Source organism: Anolis sagrei, chromosome 3, assembly GCF_037176765.1.
Source record: "Anolis sagrei isolate rAnoSag1 chromosome 3, rAnoSag1.mat, whole genome shotgun sequence".
In the NCBI taxonomy this organism is placed as follows: Eukaryota; Metazoa; Chordata; class Lepidosauria; order Squamata; family Dactyloidae; genus Anolis; species Anolis sagrei.
In genome coordinates, this window is record NC_090023.1 from 229,586,766 (window position 1) to 229,606,473 (window position 19,708).

At 37.9% G+C, this 19,708-nt stretch overlaps 1 protein-coding gene across 2 annotated transcripts; it reads right to left on the reverse strand.

Annotated features, from left to right (window-relative positions):
* Positions 1-28: 28 nt before the first annotated feature.
* COPB2 (COPI coat complex subunit beta 2) lies at positions 29-19,055 on the reverse strand. 2 transcript variants are annotated; one of them, XM_060767918.2, is made up of 22 exons: positions 18,942-19,055; positions 16,418-16,555; positions 15,953-16,039; positions 15,722-15,848; positions 14,629-14,777; positions 13,443-13,589; positions 13,115-13,214; positions 11,136-11,278; positions 10,745-10,944; positions 10,534-10,644; positions 9,112-9,200; positions 8,918-9,024; positions 8,578-8,721; positions 7,855-7,985; positions 6,943-7,150; positions 6,575-6,685; positions 5,306-5,520; positions 4,513-4,605; positions 4,248-4,428; positions 4,076-4,144; positions 1,842-1,931; positions 29-353 (listed from the first exon to the last, which is right to left on the reverse strand). In XM_060767918.2, the coding sequence occupies exons 1-22, from the start codon at positions 18,942-18,944 to the stop codon at positions 261-263; spliced, it is 2,736 nt and encodes a 911-aa protein (XP_060623901.1). In that variant the 5' UTR covers positions 18,945-19,055; the 3' UTR covers positions 29-260. The 2 variants fall into 2 exon arrangements, with proteins under 2 accessions (XP_060623901.1, XP_060623902.1); XM_060767919.2 differs by lacking the exon at positions 1,842-1,931.
* Between the last annotated feature and the right edge of the window lie 653 nt (positions 19,056-19,708).

Below are 19,708 nucleotides of genomic sequence, written 5' to 3' on the forward strand. Positions count from 1 at the left end.
AACACTTTGCAGGGAAAACACTGGAAAGGAATTTTAAAAACGTTTATTAAAGGACTTTCTTCATGTAGCATGAGCTTGTAATAGCATAAGGAGGTCTATGAAACAGAAATAGAAGATTTTTTTGAAGATCTACTCCTCCCTATTTCATCCAAGTAAAGTATATATAAAAAAAAGTCAAGCCACTTTCCAACATGAAGACTGCACTAACAATAAAGTTAGTGCAAAGTAATTTGTAAGGTGTTTGGTCTTTCTTTAAAGGTTTAGTCAGACATCTCTTCATCCAAATTAATATCGGTAGTATCAATATCCTCCAGGTCTAAGTTATCCAAGTCTTCATCCAGTTCCAGTAATGCCTAGGGCAGGAAGTACATGGTTAGATGCCTCATCTTACTCAAATAATTTCTTCTACTAAACATAAAGCTTCTATATCATTTGGAGAGAAGAGTCACCGCTGAATGGACACTGGCTTTTCTATAGCCACAAATAATTATGCAGAATACTCAGTCCTACATTTAGGATTATTCAAATAAACTTGGTTAAGTTTGAAAACATTCTGCAGTGGCCCCCTACACAGAATAACAAATGCTGCAAACCAGGATTCCTAGTATCCAATACTATCCAATTATAAAGTTTGTTTCCAAAAGGTATCTGAACAAATTTTACAGAAATTGAAATCAATTGGCTGAGGATGTGCATTCTTTTGTTATAAAATGTAATTTTTCAAACCCTGTATCAAAATGATTTTATACATTTTGATAGATTTGATCTGTGAATAATATTTTACCCCTAGCCAACAACGTGCTGCCACCTATAACTCATTTTTCAATCTTGTTTGCATTGATATCTTTTGGAAACGAACTCCACAATTTGCTTTGAACATGTGCCAAAGTTCTCACGCTATGCAACTGACCCACCCCTCTTCAAAAATACAGCACATTTGGAGAGAACTGAATGGTGCCAAACTGGACAACTGAGAGGGGACCCTTGTTTGAAACCATCATTACTCTATCTTGAGGTTGTCGTGTGATGTTCCAAGACACTGGCTCAGGTTAAGAAGTAATTAGCAAGGCTGAGTTATTTTTCTCTGTTTGTAGCATGGGAAGGAACAGGGATTGGTACAGTAGTGCAAGTTACTCCTTTTTACTCCATTAAACAGATACCTGAGCAACAACTATTATGGTGGTGTAAGCGGATTAGATGGGTAGGTTTTGAACTATGACTTTTCATTGTTGCAGGGGTTGTCTACGACATAAGCAGTTTATTCTCTTTTACACCAGTATCAGTTGCTGTTTAGCCATGAGACAGTAATGATTCACAATTCTGTGTATTGACATAACAAATGTATTTTCAGAAAGCTGATAATGTGAAGGACTGTCATTAAGCTTGTTGCTGGCCTGATGAAATGTTGAAACTAATATTCTTGATTTAACTGACAAGATATACCAAGTGTACAGTATGTACACAAAGGACATCTACGGTTAAGGTTCATTTTGGGTTGGTTGGAAAGTACTCTCACCAGCTGTGAGAAATAACTGTTTATAAGACACACTTGATATGCCTGAGCAATGTTTATTTCTAAGATACAGACACTACTCTGGAAAAGAAGGGATAATTGATAAGGAGATTAAGTGATGTTATTAAATTCAAAAATGCAATAAGCAGAATCGTAATCTGAAACAGGGGAGCCAAAATAGATTTCAATTTAACTGTCACCTCATTCTGTGTAGCTTATAGATTGAATTTTGATACTATCAAAGTTAACTCAGAACAACAGAAATAACTTCTAATAGGATGAAATCCTCCCAATTGAATTATTTCTGTTTGTAAACTCGCACTTTTACCTTTTCATCTTTTGTTTCAATTGGGTCCTTCCCTGCAACTGGAGGCACTGTCACAGGCTTAGCTGTAGGAATTAGTTCTTCTTCTGACTCCTTGTAATGAAAAAGGAAAGACTTTCAAATATTTGATGGTTTGTCTAAAGAAAAGCTGGGTCACAGGACCAGCCATGGTGAGCCCTCTCATTCCTTATCATGGGGAAGAGATTATATACAAAAATGTACACTTCTGGTTCAATCCAGTGACATGTTCTAATGATATATAGTGGGCCTTAACTATCCACTGGGGTTTGGTTTAAAGATCTACTGCTCTCCCCAAATGGATACCAAAATCTAGGGATGCTCAATTCCCGTTATATACAATCACACAGTAAAATGCTGCCCCTTATATAAAAAGGCAATGTGTCTTTGAGGTTTTGTAAAATAATTTGTAATGGATACAGATGGTTAACTATATCAGATTCTGATACAGATACTGGCGTATTTGTATTGAACTGCAATTAGAACAATTGTGCCTGCTTTGATGCAACAAATAATTGGTCAACATTCTGACTAAAGGATTTCAATTTCCCTTAGTATAAACCACACACATTCAAGTTACATTAAATCAGGCATTCTCAAACTGCCACCCTCCAGCTGTTTAGGCCTCCAACTCCCAGAAACCCTAGCCAACTTATTCAATGGTCAGGAATTTTGGGAGTTGGAGGGCCAAACAGCCGAAGGCCTGCAGTTTGAGGATTCCTGCCTTAAACTATGGTTTGTGACATCTGAAACCTGGTTTCTCTCATGTCTGGAATGCCTTTCTACACAACTAATGGTTGTCACTGCTCTTCCTTCAAGATAAAGAAACTACCATTTGTATTTTTCAAGCCTTTCCGTTTAAAACAAATACTCATGAATTGAAACAAAGCCTAAATGGATAGAACTGTAAATTATATATAATTGAAGTGTGGCTGGTCCCATTCATTTTTTAAACATTCTTGCCTCTTTGTCAATAATTAGAAATATATAAAAGTTACAAAGTTTGTTATATTCCATGTATGTAGTTGGCTTGGTAAATAATAAAACAGTGTAGCATTTTATTATCCCATAGAAACAACACATATGTATTGACCAGAATCAGTGGGCTGTTGTAGGTTTTTCAGGCTATATGGCCATGTTCTTGAAGCATTCTCTCCTGACGTTTCACCTGCATCTATAGCAGGCATCCTCAGAGGTTGTGAGGTCTGTTGGAAACTAGGAAAATTGGGTTTATATATCTGTGGAATTATGGCCAATTGTAACATTCACACCTAAGTTCTTTCTCCCACCCTGGACATTCCAGATATATAAACCCAATTTTCCTAGTTTCCAACAGACCTCACAATCTCTGAGGATGCCTGCCATAGATGCAGTTGAAACGTCAAGAGAGAAGGCTTCTAGAACATAGCCATATAGCCCGAAAAACTTGTAACAACCCAACACCTATGTAGCCACATCTATTATTGGCAATTCTCACAAGCCAAGATAGTCTTTTGAAACTGTAACAGTATTTTCCCTTTCCCCTTATTCACGTCTCCTTTGCAGCAGACGAAGAAAGAAAAGGGCATACACATTTTCACTGTATATTAAGTTCTTTACCAATGTTATGTTTATATACAAACATTTAATCAACACTGTTCTATGTATGACATTGATATCATTTAACTGATTCTGCCCCCTACTAACACACATATACTTACATTCAAAACATATCAGGCTCAACTGTTTCATTCACAGATACAACACTGGCATTTTTATTTACCACCAATACTGAGTCACAGGCTGACATTTACAGGGCTGCTTTTTTGACCCTCCCCCCAAATTAACAATTATTACATGAGCATTTTGGAGCCTCCACTTAATGTTATTTCTGAGTACATAAATAAACTCTGATGATGAGAAATACAACAACATTCTGATAGGTGACAGATTTAAAATACCTAAGTCAGGCAAAGTTGTAGCAAACCATTGCAAACCATTTGATGGCAGTCAAGAATTCTATTACACATTGTTAATCAAAACAGTTAGCAAAACAACAATACAGCAATATTTTGTCACCAAAGTGAATCTTAACATAAGTAAGCTGTATGAGCAACCCTTTCATTTGGATTTGGTTTTAACCCATCCATTCAAAAGGAAAAAAAATCTACACGTGAAAATATGGAATCTAAAGCACTTATTGCCAACAACAATCAGGAATAACAGTTATTAACACTGACCTCAAATATTTCTGCTTTTTGTGGCGTGAAATTTTTGGCTTCTTCCAGGACGTTTCTTTCTTCATTTGGCTATTAAAGAAGGTAACAGATATAAGAAATTATAAGAAAAGGTTCTTGCAAAGGTTTGTTGCTGTTTGCCATATGGAAAGGTTCAAAATTTGATTCTACTTACAGTGACTAGTGGATATTCACTGGCTGGGCGCAAAGCAGTTTGTGAGCTCTTGATATATTCTTCAGCAACAAAAGCTTCTTTTAATCCTGGGAACAAGTTTTCATATTCAGTGGGATCAGCCAGGGATTCGGCAGCTTTCTGGTTGATTTTAGACAGATTCTCTCTCCACAGTTTTACAACCCTATAAATGGAACAGATGGCTGTTGTAAGCAGCTTGGTTATAAGCAAAATATTTTTATTAAGTACACACACATTTCAGAGTTACCTTGAAACTTGGCTCGGCAAATATGTTCGTGCTAAGAACGCAGCTTCTGGTAAGCGTCCAGTTTTAATCAAGAGCTCAAGACAGCTGTCAAGCCTATAATATATTGGAAAAGATTGTCATTTTTTCATTCACTGAATTTTGGTTAATATGAATGAAATTTAAAAAGTCTTTAAAATGTTTCTAACTATAAATAAAGTACATTTAGCTTTCCCGAAGCAGCTTCATTCCAGATATTTTGGGATAAAACCTGAGGCAACCCCAGCTACCATGTCCCCAGCTACCATGGTGAGGGAAAGACAGAAAAAGTTACACATGGAGAAGGAGTAAGAAAGAAATCGAATCAGTAGAATCTTTATAGTGCAGTAGGCCTGGCTTACCCAGCTACCACTTCTTAATCTGACACAAGGCCTCAACACCCCTATGATTTTTTAGAACTGGCTTCAAGTTGTCAAAAGAATATTCCCCAATTTGGAACCAGCATTTTATCCCACATAAACTATTTTCTAGTATACTGGTGTGAGCAACTTCAGAGGAACTAGTAGGCCTTTTCACATACTAGTTTTCCCAGTTTGCCACAAAAAACCGCAGTGTGATTCGTCATCAAATGCTAATACTACAGTTTAGGGGACTTGGAAGCTCATGTACATTTCATGTGTTCCCTGAGTATGTATGTATATGTATGTGTGTGTGTACATGTGTGTGTGCGTTTGTGTGTGTATACACACACACACACACACAATATTTCCCCTTTATGCTAGGGTTCTGTTGTTATTTACCTGTTTTGGCTACTTACTTTCCTTGCAGGAAGTAGCTCATAAATGCTACATTGTTCTTCCCATCTTTTTCTGCTCCCTCTGCAAGCTTGTTCACCATGCTGGTATTTCCTGAAGCGGTGGCCAAAAGAAGTAAGCCGCCATAATCCTGCGCATGATGCAGGCACTCCTGGGCAAGGCCAAACTGGCATTTGTTGATAGCCAGCTCAGCCAGTTGCTTCCATTTCTGTTCAGACTGTAAATAAAAAATAAATCAATGTTTCAAATGTTCTGTTTGAATTTAGCTCAGTGGTATCCTCTTTCCACTGAATATTTTACTTACAGTACAAGACCAAGAGCAAATAGTTCTGCCACTATTTTATCATACAAGAGCTATCTGTTCTTTGTATAACTACAGAAAACTAGTGCTAAAAAGATGCACCTCAGTTCAGGCAGTCCCAGGATACGAACAAGATAAGTTCTGTAAGTTTGTTCTTTAGTTGAATTTGTAAGCAAGTTGTAACTCTAGCCGTTTTTTAGTTTTAAATAACATAGGGAAGGGTTAACACCTTGAAATGTTAATTTTGCTTCTGCGACCCTGTTGAGAAGATTTCACCTCACTTTCTGTGAAGTGAAATCCCTTTGACAATTGACACTTCCCTCTGACAACTGAATTTTGAAAATTTTTGGGTTGTCATTGAAACAAGGACTAGTGATAAAGCTTCCCATAAAGCTTTCCATGATAACTTCTACAGGAGTGAATTTCCCTTCCTAGGGTTAAGATTCCCACTCACTTCCTGTTGTCTCACCTCGTTCTTAACTGTGAGTTGTTTCTACGTGGGATGTATGTAATTCTGGGACTGACTGTGCCTTCTTGTCATGATTGGTAAACCAAACACAGGAGGAAAAAAAAACAACAACTTGGCATCAATTCATGCCTGACTACTTTATATTTTGGAAATCTGAAATGAACAATCTGGGAAGATTCCCAAAAATATTCAGCGTGACTGCGAATAGGCACACTCTTCTATAATAATCTGCTGCCAAAATTTGGGGAAGCATCTTCCTAATATACCAGCATTAAGCATTGTGAAGTATCGAATGCTGTGCTCACTATATGAAATCTCATCAATGTATGGCCTACAGCTCTTATTCAAATTCAGTTCCACTTTGACAATGAGCAACCAAGAGTTCACCAAGTGCTTGTGCATCCAGAGCACCACTTATCTCACTAATCTGCTTGTCTGCATCTTAACATGAACATTCTGATTCTGAACTCATCTTGTGTTTTTAAAATTCTTTTAACATACCTCTGCTTCCACTGCAAGTTGATAAGCAATCTTAAGTTCACCAAGCTGAAGAGCAAGTTCAAATCGATGTTCTGGATCTGTCGAGACTGCAAGAGCTTGCTGCTTGAACCCCTGAATAAATATTTAAAACAGTACATCAAGGAACTTTCATATCACTCACAGAAAATAAATCTGACGCACATCTGAGTCAAAATCCACTTTTTGTCTTATTGTGATAAATATTTAGAGGCATTTAAGTACCTAATTTTTATGTCTGCTAAGTTGAACTGCATCTATTTCTGATTTTATAAAATGACAAATCTATAGCTTTTTATTAATAAATTATTATTCCAGTAGTAGTAGATAGTAGTTAAGACAAATGCTTTTACCTGTTTCTCAAGGAAGTGTGCAACCCTGGTCCTCTGTTCCTTTGGAATTGTTGGAAGTACTTTGTCAGCCATACTGAAGTCTCTCCTCATCACAGCAGTCTGATACTCTAGCACTGAGACTAGCAAGGAGTAACTTACTATATTTAATTCTTTGTCACCAAGATAGAGTCTGTTGTCTTTCGGGATATACCCCAGTAAATACATTGTTCTTCAAGGGGAAGAAAAGTGAATTTATTTAATAAAGGTAGAATGCATATGACTTACAGTAACAAAAATCTGAGAAGTAATTTAAATGATCAGGGATAGTGGGTTTTTTTTTTTTATCATGTCAGAAGCGACTTGAGAATATACTGCAAGTCACTTCTGGTGTGGGAGAATTGGCCGTCTATAGAGACATTGCCTAGGGGATGACTGAATGTGTTGTTACCATCCTGCTGGGAGACTTCTGTCATGTCCCCATAAGCTAGAGTTGACAGAGAGGAGCTGATTTAAGTAAACAATAAGCTGTGAAGTTATGTCATGCTCATAAAGCACTATTAATTCTTTTGTAGATCAAAATAGATAACTGATAACAGAAATGTATTCAGTAGAGGCTCAAAAGGAAATCTGCATCAGTCGCATAACTCCAGAATTCTTCCATTTCCCAATTGCCAACTTATCAGAGACTTGGAAACTTGCACAAGAGACTGTACATGCAACTCAGAATTGTGAATGTTGTCGGCTACAATCAGGTTTTGCAATCTTAGGCTTCAACTATGGATTATATTCTTGCCCATATCTGGCACAGAAACTACTAATAGCAGCATTAAGATTTTTCTTGAAAATGCAAATAACTATATAAAAAAAGAACTCTAAATGACAAAATAATTTCTCATCAGCAAGGATAGTATAAATAGGTCACTAGATGCTCACCGGTCCAAATGTGCAATGGTGACTATTTCTCCTCCAACATAGTAGTTCAGTCTGTTCACAGAACTGGTGTAAATGAAACAGTCACCTACCCACAACCCTGTTTTTACAATCTCTTGGATTTCACCAAGTACCTAGAAAAAAGAATAATTTTATTTTGGTGCTATTTTGGCTTTCTTTTGATGTTATAAAAAAGGATTAGGCCCTTTAAAAAGATTTCATCAAACAGGAGCTTTATTATAATGGTCTCTTCCAATGAGAGTGGAATGTGTTCTATATAAATGAAGGCTTGTCTTAAAATATAAAACTGAAAAATTCGATATTTTGCCACTGTACCAGTGAAGCGAAGATTAAATTAATGATTGACAAGACTGGCCTTAATGAGATGTGGCACAGGAAATTATGTAAGGTGGATTAAACAACTTTAACAATACTGTAAAAGGCATAAGTGAAAAATATTTATGCAGATTCAAACTACTATACAACTCATATTCATAGGAAGATATATTGCTCTTAGCATATACGGAACAGTCGATTGGCCAAGTCAATCCCATGTGTTTCCATACTCTGGCTGTAGTGGCACCTTGTAATATATAACATATATTATAGAATCTATTTAAAAGCAGAACATGTTTGTCCTCTTCTCTCCCACCCCCCAATCTGCAGTATTCGTTTCTACAGATAAGGGATCAGATCCCAGACTGCTTATTCATTAAATACAGTTACCTCAAAGGCATCTTCAATGCCATCTTCAGTGACTCCCTCATGTGTCTCCTGTGCTGCGGCCACTTTCTCAGAAAGATACTTCAGAATGAAAAATGATTCTTCTGTAGCTATGCAGACAAGTTCCCCAGAATCAGACCAGAAAATCTGCATCAAAACAACAGAATGACCTTTAACTTACCAGATGTGTCAAGAAGAAACATTTAAATCACAGCACTGAGAAGGCAAAACATGCTACCTTCTATTGTAAGTATTCACAACATTTCTCACATTTCTCTAACAGAATCAAAATTAATACCTAAGAAAGCTTTAATTCAGCAAAACGTAACAGGTTCAAACTCACATGTTTGGGCTGTATTTCAATTCTCCGTATCAGCTCTGTATTTTCCCAGTCATAAAATGCCAAGCCATTGACAGATCTGACACCCAGTAAAAAACCGCCATAGATACCTGGAGCGGAGAGAAATGGAAGTCAGTCCAGTTAAGACTACTTGAAAATGCTAAAAATGGCAACTAGTAGTATTAAATATAACGTGCCTTCTGCTCCAAAGTCAGGTTTAAAGGACTTCTTCTCTTTGAAGTTTTTGAATATTTTGACACTGCTGTTGCTTTCCCGGATTGCATACCTGCATAAAAACAAAATCATCCCTTAGGGTAACAAAGTTCATTTAACCAAATAATCACAAGAAGTCGGGAGTGGGTTATGGTGGCATTCTGACTGCGCACAAGCTGCTAAGGATCTCTCAGCTTGGTTACACTCATTCCGTTTCCAAGGGTCCAAGAGAAAAACAGTGACTTAGAATGAGAATAGATCTGACAGAATGTAGTCTACTCCGTACATTTTTAAAACTAGGCATGAGAACTGTGTAGACCAATGGTTCTCAACCTGTGGATCCCCAGATTTTTTGACCTTCAACTCCCAGAAATCCTAACAGCTGGTAAACTGGCTGGGATTTCAGAGAGTTGTAAACCAAAACACCTGGGAACCACAGGTTGAGAACCACTGGTGCAGACCTCTAAGGGTTCAAGTGCAGCTTCCAGCAACCCCACCCACAACATCAGGGAACAAGAGGGTACAGCTTAATTCTGACCACTAAGCTGAGCCCTATTGTCAATCCCATATCAAGTAAACCCAATTACTGATAACTTGGTATGCTGCTGATATTGATTCAATGGTCTACTCCAGTTGGGACTAAAAATAAGACTTCTATAGATGTGCCTCAAATTAGGTATTTTACCTACTGTAAATTACTAAATATTGAAATGAGAGGTTTCATGCCAAAGTATAAAATATAGATTATTCAATAGATTCAAATACATTTGAGATCTTTTAGGAACAAGTCAGATGCTTTAGTTTTGCTTCTAAATTGGAATGCACTCCACAAGTCAAAAGGAAAGATTCTCACCAGCAGAGATATCTGTCTACCAATTTAATTATATAAGGATTGGGCACTGAGATGGTTGGGCACTTTGGTGCAGATAATATTGGCAAGTTGTGGTACCTACACAGGCCTATACCACATTCTGTCCAGCTCCCAAGGATATAAACCTGCCTGTATCTGTGCACCTAGAAAAGTGTTTTATGCTAGAACAATTGGCTACAGTCACAAAACATGGAAAAACAGAAACGGTGCACCCTTGGATCAGCGAGACACATGCAAACATAGGATCAGCAAATATAACTCTGCTAAGACATAGCTTTCCAAAATGTCCAGTAGATCCATTCATCAAGCCACAGATGTGAATGCAATAAGACAAAGAGTTCAATTCTTCTGCGGTATCTCACAAGTAGTAAATGACACATGCTTCACAGAAAGGATGCCGTTACCTCAATTAGATTCTAATTTGGAGAAACCACTCTCAACAAGTCTAGTCATCATGAACCTTTTTTCTGCATACATCCTAACTGTTCACAGTTCAAAACTAAGTCTCATACATGAGGTTGAAAAAAGCACTTACTCTGAAGAGTCATGCGCCCATGCAAACTCCTGAGCAGAACCAAAGCTTTTGTTTCTCAATGCCATTGCTGTATAAATTATGTATTCACCATCCCCACATACCACAACAAACCTAGAAGGCAATAAAAACATAAGTAATGAAAAATTATTTATCTGCACTATCAGAAGGCTCACAGAAAAATTACTCTAGCAGTATTTGAAAAATATCTTACCGCCCATTAGGGTTATGTTGAATGGTCTGAGGATATATCTCACAGCTACCCATATCTTTCACAGCCAGAGGCAGCCTTTCTCCATCTTTAATTTCAGCATCTCCCATTGCTTTCAGATTAGCTTGCTGGATTTCGGAATGTTTTGCCCAAATAATCTTTCCATTAGCATCCATTGACATTGCTGGCTCTTCTCGGCCAAGCTAGTAAAACAAGAACCAGGATGAGAATTCACAACATCCTGTGAATTTAATGCACTGATTTGCATAAAACATTTATTCCCAAGGAGATAAATTTAAAATGCACTATTCCAAGCAAGTTTTCCGTTTAAGTAATGAAGATACATTACCTAATGACAGGTATAAGCATTGCACATATTTTGTAAGAGATGTACCTTAACAATGATGCTTCCCTCATCATATCCCAAAGCAACGTTATTTGATCCTCTTAGGCTTGCCACACACCATACCCGCTCCATGCCATAGTTCAGAGTACTTTCTAAACGGTAAGTACTTGAATGCCAGATACGAACAGTACCTATGTTCAGAGAGGAAAGACATGAATGAAGTTGCCCCCAAAAAAGTAACTTTAAGCAACACTGCTCCAATGCTTTAGAGCAGGGTTGGCAAATCTTTGAGGTGTTTGAGGCTCATAATTCCTTATCACTAGCTTATGGTGGCTAAAGTTCCTGAGAACTAAAGTCTAAACCATATAGAGGGCCAAAGGCTTCAAATCTCTAGTTTAAAAAGAAAAAAACCCCCAACAACCCATAGTATTACTATTGATACTTTCACGCCTTATATTTTTGAAAGGCAGCTGTTCTGAGCTGGAACTTTTACAGCATCTTACACTCCACAAGACAGCTTAATGTGGACTTCTCTAATGTGTTCCAAAGCACATTACCAAAAGCCAAATGAATGTGTTCAGACTTTCCTTTTTTGGTTGCTTTTAAAACCCTAATCTCCCAGTCAGAAAACAACTGAAATAATATTATAGTAAGGCAGGAAACTATTGCCAAAAACTAGAGAAGTAATGTAGTTCACATACTGAGAAGATTTAAAATGCATTCATTTGCATTTATTTCTTAGAAGCCTGGGGCATTTTTGCTCTTCCTCTTAAATGTATGAGATATTGAACCAGTTCTATTGCAGATATAATCATTTTGAAATGTAAAGATAAAATGCTAAATAGAAAGTGAGATACATGTTCTTGCACAAATGTGAAAGTTAAAAATACTATATGTAATGAGAGCATGATAAAGCAGCATGATAAAACAACTAGGTAAGCGAGATAATAGCAAAATTATGCCAATTTACGCCACGAGATGATAAACACTGGCTTAAGCATAACTATTCAGAATTCCTGAGAATTTTAAAAGTGCACAAAAGATAACTCTCTTGGGCACCAACTATGTACAAATCGTATTTTTCATTTCTGCCATTGATTAACCTATTTACCGTGGGTTTGGGTTTTTTTTGGTCGTGTCAGGAGAGACTTGAGAATCTGCAAGTCACTTCTGGTGTGAGAGAATTGGCCGTCTGCAAGAACATTCCCCAGGGGTCCCCACATGAAGGGCTGGAGCTGATAGAGGGAGCTCATCTGCCTCTCCCCGGATTTGAACCTGCGACCTGTCGGACTTCAGTCCTGCCGGCACAGGGGTTTAACCCATTGCGCCACCAAGGGCTCTATTTACCCTGTTAAAAGCAACTGAGTGCTGCAGAAGTAATGCAGTTTGACACCACTTTAACTGCCATAGCTCGATGCTAAAAAGTCATGGAAGTTGTAGTTTGGTGATGCACCAATACTCTTTGACAGAGAAGGCTAAAGACTTTGTAAAACTGTAACTCCCATGATTCCATAAGACTGAGCCATGGCAGTTAAACTAGTGTCAAATGTCGTCACTTCTACAATGTAGATGCACTGTTACGTTTGTTACTGTGCTAGTTTTCTAGAGCAGGAAAGACAAAAATATCTCTGATTGGTAACATTTAAATATTGTGCAACCGAAAGTGAAAATGCTTACAACAATATCAATAGTTAAAAACAGTTGGCACTTAAAAAAGATTGGAAAACTATGTGTTGTCAAAGGCTTTCATGGCCGGAATCACTGGCTTGCTGTGAGTTTTCCAGGCTGTATGGTCATGTTCCAGAAGCATTCTCTCCTGATGTTTCACCTGACTTTTCCACAGATAAACCTCACTTGCCTAGTTTCCAACAGACCCTTTAACCTCTGAGGATGCCTGCAATAGATATGGATGAAACATCAGGAGAGAATGCTTCTGGAACATGGCCATACAGTCTGGAAAACTCACAGCAACCCAATGGAAAACTAGTTTCACACTCTTAATGAATCAATGAAAAAACTTAAGTTACCATCTTCAGAACCAGTGATAATAATAGGCAGCTCAGGATGGAAACTAACACATGACACATTTTGTGCGTGTCCCTCCAGAGTTTGCACACAGGTTTTATTCTGGAAAAAAAGAAAAAAATATGAATAAATTCTTAACAGTATTCTTAATATTTGATAAATCACACCATGGTTATAAACCAGAATACAGTGTTTTTAAAGGTCCTTTGGGGGAAACCAATATCCATAATTTTCAGTTAATAATCTAGCTCAGTTGTTGATCTATTTAACAAAGATATACACCAGTGCCCTCCCAACAGATCTCAATCCTCAGGCAGCTGTTTAACATACCTGATAGTCCCAGATCTTAACAAGGCGGTCATCTGCTCCTGAAATCAGGTATGGCTTATCACCTCCACTGTAGTAATCAATACAATTTACACCTTTTTCATGGCCTTCCAAAGTAAAGTTGGGTGAAGAAGAGCCAAGCTGCCACACCTTCCAGGAAGATGGAATTAACCAACAGAAATTAGTTCTTCAAAATTCAATATAAAATAAACATTTCAGAACCTTTTTCAAACATTCAAGAAAGAGAAGAGTAAAATGTATCCTATAACCATCTTCTCACTTTGCAAGTTTAGTAGTGAAAATAAAGAATTAAATTCTCAACTATCCTGCTAGATTCAGTGCTAGATTCAACTATATGAAGGCTATTGGGATTTTATTCCTAAATCTTTCTGAATAAAATTAGGTAGAATAAAAACATCCAAGTATCATGGGGGAAAGAATTATATTTTAAATTTCTTTAAAAAGTAGCCATTCCTTCAGATTTTTGATGTCTTTAGGATAGTTCAAAGAGGTTCTAAGAAACAAACTGAAACAACCACAGCTTAATTTGTATATACTTCCATGCATATAGTAAACTTTCTACAGTGTGTTTTCTCTGAAGGCATTTAGCTCATTATGAGGATGCCACTAAGAACTGAATCAAGAAATTCATGTTAGGGTTGAAATCCAATGGCCTCCACAGCAATTTTTCCTTCCCGCCACTTCTATGTCCTCACCCCAAATCTCTCACCCATACAGTAAATATGGGACTCAAAATGGCAATTTCTTTTCTTGGAAGTAATTGTTCTCTTCACCTCAATATTTGGAACCCACTGACACTGATATACCTCATAAAACTGAGCCTCCACAATACCATCTAATGCTCCTGGCAGTCACTATAGTGAGAATGCAAAATCTGAATTGTAATGACCTCCCACTATGAATCATATCAAAATACTGATGGATCACAATTATTTTCACAGAATCCACACTTCATGTGCATCAACAACTATAATCAATATTTTAGTACACAATTTTTGTCATCTAGTATATTAAATAACATAAACAGTAGTGTAATTCAAAATTCTTCAAATCTAATGGCTGTCAGTTCAATTGCTGCAAGCGACTGATATTCAGCTCCAATGTAAAAAAAACACTGTATTTCATTTTCAATAAATAATTTTGACACTGAAGTAACCAATCATTGTACCTTGATTGTCCTGTCCAAAGAAGCACTGGCAAACTGGTTATTGTCCTTAGGATTTATGACAATCTGCATCACATAATGAGTGTGCCCTTCAAACACTTGTGAGCAGGACCATTTTTTGTCCCAGTCCCATAGTTTAATCAGCATATCATCTACAAAGAGGAAAATGTGTTACTCAGAGAAAGATTTTCAACCCATATTACCAACTTCATAAATAACAGCATGTATTAACAACTGTCTGTTTACTGACTGCACCGACAAAAAACTTTTTTAAATTTTTTTTATTAAAGATCTCTATCTTCAAGTATCTCATATGACTCAAAGATCTGTAACAGAGTGTGCAATCTATTGTTAAGACTTTAAGTCATATCAGTTCCACCAGTTAAAATCAATGATCACGGATTATGCAAGTTCTGGTCCAATGGTTCAAAGTTAAAATGTTCCTTATACACAACTTAAAACGCTCAATTGCTACACCTGAAAGCCATGACAAATCAGTTTTTGTGGAAATTCTAGCTTATGATGAATGAGCTTCACGCCAAGATATATAGCCCATTTGTTCCTGCTTGGATCTACAGGAGGCATGGGCAAACTTTGCCCCTCCAGATGTTTTGGACTTCAACTCTCACAATTCCTAACACCTGGCAGGCTGTTAGGAATTGCGGGAGTTGAAGTCCAAAAACACCTGGAGGGTCGAAGTTGGCCCATCCCTGATCTATAGGAACTAAAATGTACTGTGCTGCCTAAAGTCGTACTTCTAAACAAGCCAGGGATTAACAAAACAAAACGTAGTTTCAAATGACACAGGAAATAAATTTTAGCCCTAATTACCGGCTTTTAAGGTTTAAAAGTCTAGGGAAGTTTTATTTCACTGTTTCTTTCAATCAAATATTTGTATGGCATGCAAATTCCCTTACAATCTTTTCAAGTTTTTTAAAAAGTTTGTTGGTCCCATCCAATTCAGCCCTCCCAAAAAAGAACTAGTAAGAAAATCCCAATAATTTCATTTTAGAAATAGACAAGACACACATTCAGACAACATCATTCTTTTTATGATTTCTTATGATTTAAGTAAGTAATAAATCTAAATTCTTACCACTGCTAGTAAGAATGAAAGGTTGTGTAGGATGCACAGCAATGCAGCGGATATAATCTGAGTGTGCTTCAAACATGTGAACTCTTTCCAAAGTATTGTAGTTGAAAACTCTTATTTGCATGTCATCCTACAAAAGAAAGAAAACCAAATGAAAATCAGACTCTTGGCAAAAATTGCTGCCAGAAATACTGAATTTTTCAGTTCAGCAGAGAGTAAACAAAGCCAACTTACAGCTCCTGTCACAACCCAGTTCTTCCTTGCCACAAATTTAGCTGCTCTGACTGGCAGGTCACATACTTCAAAGGTCTTGACTAGTGTCTGAAAACAAAGATTAGACCTTACATTACTAATTTATGCAAATGTCTTTTAAAACCACCTAGACATGAAAAGCCACATTAAAATTTAGAATTTTCAGAAAAAGAAATAACTTACAAAAAAGTAAAAAAAAATGCTAAGGGAGAAACACTTACTTAATAAATCTTGGTCAGGGAATTAACTGAGAAAATGGCATAAGAAGTGAAATTATATCGATGTAATCGAGAAAGATGCTGTAATTGCTGTTAAATTTGGGGAAAAAACCACCACTGTGATTTTGACAACAGAATTCTTGCACCACATTTAATGGTGACCTCACATGTAGTAGCACACTAAAAAAACTATGGTTTTATAATCAACAAGTCTTATATGAAATCTTACCTGTGTTTCATGATTCCAGACACAGACACTGCCATTGTAAAGACTAGCCAACATCCATGGCTCTGTAGGATGTAAGTCTACACTTTTCACACGGTCAGATCGAGCTGTGAGCTTACGCTTTATATCAAGTCGGAGAGGCTAAAAAGAAGACAGTTGTTTAAGATATTTATGTCACAAGAAGGACCAATTCGAAACAACCAGTGATATTTATACAAGAGACACATTGCTTTGACCTCAACACAGTCAAAATCTTTCAGATATTGGCTTGAGTAACTCAAGAATCCATTCCAAACCAATACATACTACAAACGTGAACACATCTTTACTAGTCTCCACTGAAATATTCTTATGCAAAGCAAACATGCTGCCATATATCCATACTAAAGAGCTGGAGACTGTTTTGAATGCAAGATTTTTGCAAATATGAAAACTGTTAAGGAGAGATCCAAGATCTGGACGAAGGAGGCTACTGCCATTTTATAAAGTGGAACAGATAAAAAGGCAATATCATGTCCTTCATAAACTATGCACAACTTATATTAAAGTATAGAAAGGGAATGAAGAAGCATCAAGGGGATAGCTGTAATAAGTTAAAAATAGGCTAAATGTTCCTTAAGAACATTTATTTTTGTTTACAACAAAAAATATTAAGTTCATTTCAGACCTGTTGCTAACCACAATTGACAGGTCTGGACAAAATGAGCCACCACACATTCTTGACTGCTGGAGGTATTAATAATTATTGTTCTTTCTTAGGAAATGTGAATTAAAGCAAGAACTCAAGCATTTCCCTGAAATTGTACACATCCACAGATTAGTGGATCAAACAATAGATTGTGTAAACTCAGAGAATTTGCTTCTTTTGTTGCAACTTACTGAGTTGCTGCTTTCACTAAGATATTCACCATGACACATATTTGGGTCTCTACCTCACGAGGGCAGAATTGCGGGTTCTGAAATTTTAAAAAGTGGATTCTGATAAACCATTATGAAGACTTTCTTTTTACGTACACTTTTCGGACAGCAGAATGTTTCCAAAAGCAGTTGGCTCACCTTCATTAGAGATTTCTAATCAGAGATCAGTTGGTCATTTATTAGGGATGCTGTAATAGATGCTGCATCTCCAAGACAGAGTAAGGTATCATCCTTTCTAAAACACTGAATTGTGACTGTGCCCTCCAAAAAACTCTTTCCTGGTTAGCCACAACCAATTCTAACCCTATTGTGGGAGTTGATGTCCAAAACATCTGGAGGGCCCATGTTTGCCCATGCCTGATCAACAGTGTAGAATGAATGGAGTTTGATACCACTTTAACTACCATGGTTAGATGCTGGATGAGGCTTTTTAGTCTTTTCTGTTAAAGAATGCTGATGCCCTATCAAACTAAAACTCCCATGACTCCATTGCATTGAACCATAGTGTCAAACTGCATTCATTCTATGCTGCAGATGCCCCTAAGGGCCCTCCCACACAGCCCTATATCCCAGAATATGAAGGCAAAAAAAAAATCCCACATTATCTGAGTGTGGACTCAGATAATCCAGTTCAAAGCAGATATTGTGGATTGGGTTGTTGTAGGTTTTTCGGGCTATATGGCCATGTTCTAGAAGCATTCTCTCCTGACATTTCACCTGGATCTATGGCAGGCATCCTCAGAGGTTGTGAGGTCTTAGAATCTTAGAATCATAAGAGTTGAAAGAGACCTCATGGGCCATCCAGTCCAACCCCCTGCCAAGAAGGAGGAAAACTGTATTCACAGCACCCCTGACAGATGGCCATCCAGCTTCTGTTTAAAAGCCTCCAAAGAAGGAGCCTCCATGACACTCCAGGGCAGAGAGTTCCACTGCTGAACAGCTCTCAGTCAGGAAATTCTTCCTAATGTTCAGATGGAATCTCCTTTCTTGTAGTAGTAGCAGTAGTAATTTTATTGATTAGCCCTTAGGCCATATCACAATAAGAAACAGAACAACAAGGCCTTGTAGTTTGAAGCCATTGTTCTGTGTCCTAGTCTCCAGGGCAGCAGAAAACAAGCTTGCTCTCTCCTCCCTATGACTATGTCTCACATATTTATACATGGCCCTCATCATGTCTCCTCTCAGCCTTCTCATCTTCAGGCTAAACATGCCCAGCTCTTTAAGCCGCTCCTCATAGGGCTTGTTCTCCAGACCCTTGATCATTTTAGTTGCCCTCCTCTGGACACATTCCAGCTTGTCAAGATCTCTCTTGAATTGTGGTGCCCAGAATTGGACACAATATTCCAGGTGTGATCTGACCAAGGCAGAATAGAGGGGTAGCATGACTTCCCTGGATCAAGACAGGTCTTGTGGGATTTCCTGTGGGACATAGTGGGATTTCCTGGCTTGATATTCTTGGACATAGGGCTGTATGGAAGGGCCCTTAGAAAGGCCTTTCTCTCCCCCTTTCCCTCCCCAAACATCCATCCCTGCCCGAGGAAAAGGAGGGGCTCTGCAGAATGCCAAGCCAAGGCCCGTCTTGAGGAGGCCTTCAGGAGCCTGGACTCACCATGGCTTCAGCTCCCGCTCAGGGCTGCTTCAACCTCCCGAAGCTCCCAGGTTCGCTCACTGCCCAATTCACCGACGTGGAGCTTCCGGCTTTGGCTGTTCTCGCGAGAAATCCAAGCCAACGCGAAAACGCCAACTCAATCACTTCCGCCCAGTGCTCTTCGTTTGCGGAGGGAGGGAGCGAAAGAGACACAATAGATCTACGAAACGTATAGACTGCCCATTCATAGGGTTATTGAGGTTCTCCTTTTGGAATTATTATTATTATTATTACTAGCCATCCCCTGCCACGCGTTGCTATGGCCATGTCTAGTGATCTGGGAAATAAAGTAACGAGAAAGTGTTGGTTTCTAATACATGTAATTTCTTTATGCTTGTGGGTAAACAGTATTTCTTGTTGTTTCTTTGTCAGTGTTGATGTGGAGAGTGTCTGATTTGCCTTCTCTGGAACATGCAACATATAATTGTCCTTTTTTAGGGGTCCCTTTCAAATCTATGATACTATATTTGATACTATATCTCTCTGTGTGTGAATCATATATATATATATATATCTACATCTATGGCTGGATGGCTCTTTGTCAGGAGGGCTTTGATTATGTTTTCTTGCCCTGGTGAAGGGAGTTGGACTGCATGGCCTTAAGTATTTTTTGTTGGTCATGGGGGTTCTGTGTGGGAAATTTGCCCCAATTCTGTCGTTCGTGGGGTTCAGAATGCTCTTTGGGACCTTGACTCCCAAATGTCAAGGTCCCAACTCCCAGTAACTAC

What these genes read in the sequence shown, in the direction of transcription:
- COPB2 (XM_060767918.2), bottom strand. An exon ending in ACTGGGTTGTGACAGGAGCT is followed by an intron (nt 15,849 to 15,952) that starts GTAAGTTGGCTT and finishes TTTCTTTTGTAG; the next exon opens with GATGACATGCAAATAAGAGT. An exon ending in ACCATTGCACATTTGGACCG is followed by an intron (nt 7,151 to 7,854) that starts GTGAGCATCTAG and finishes TTCCCCTTGAAG; the next exon opens with AACAATGTATTTACTGGGGT.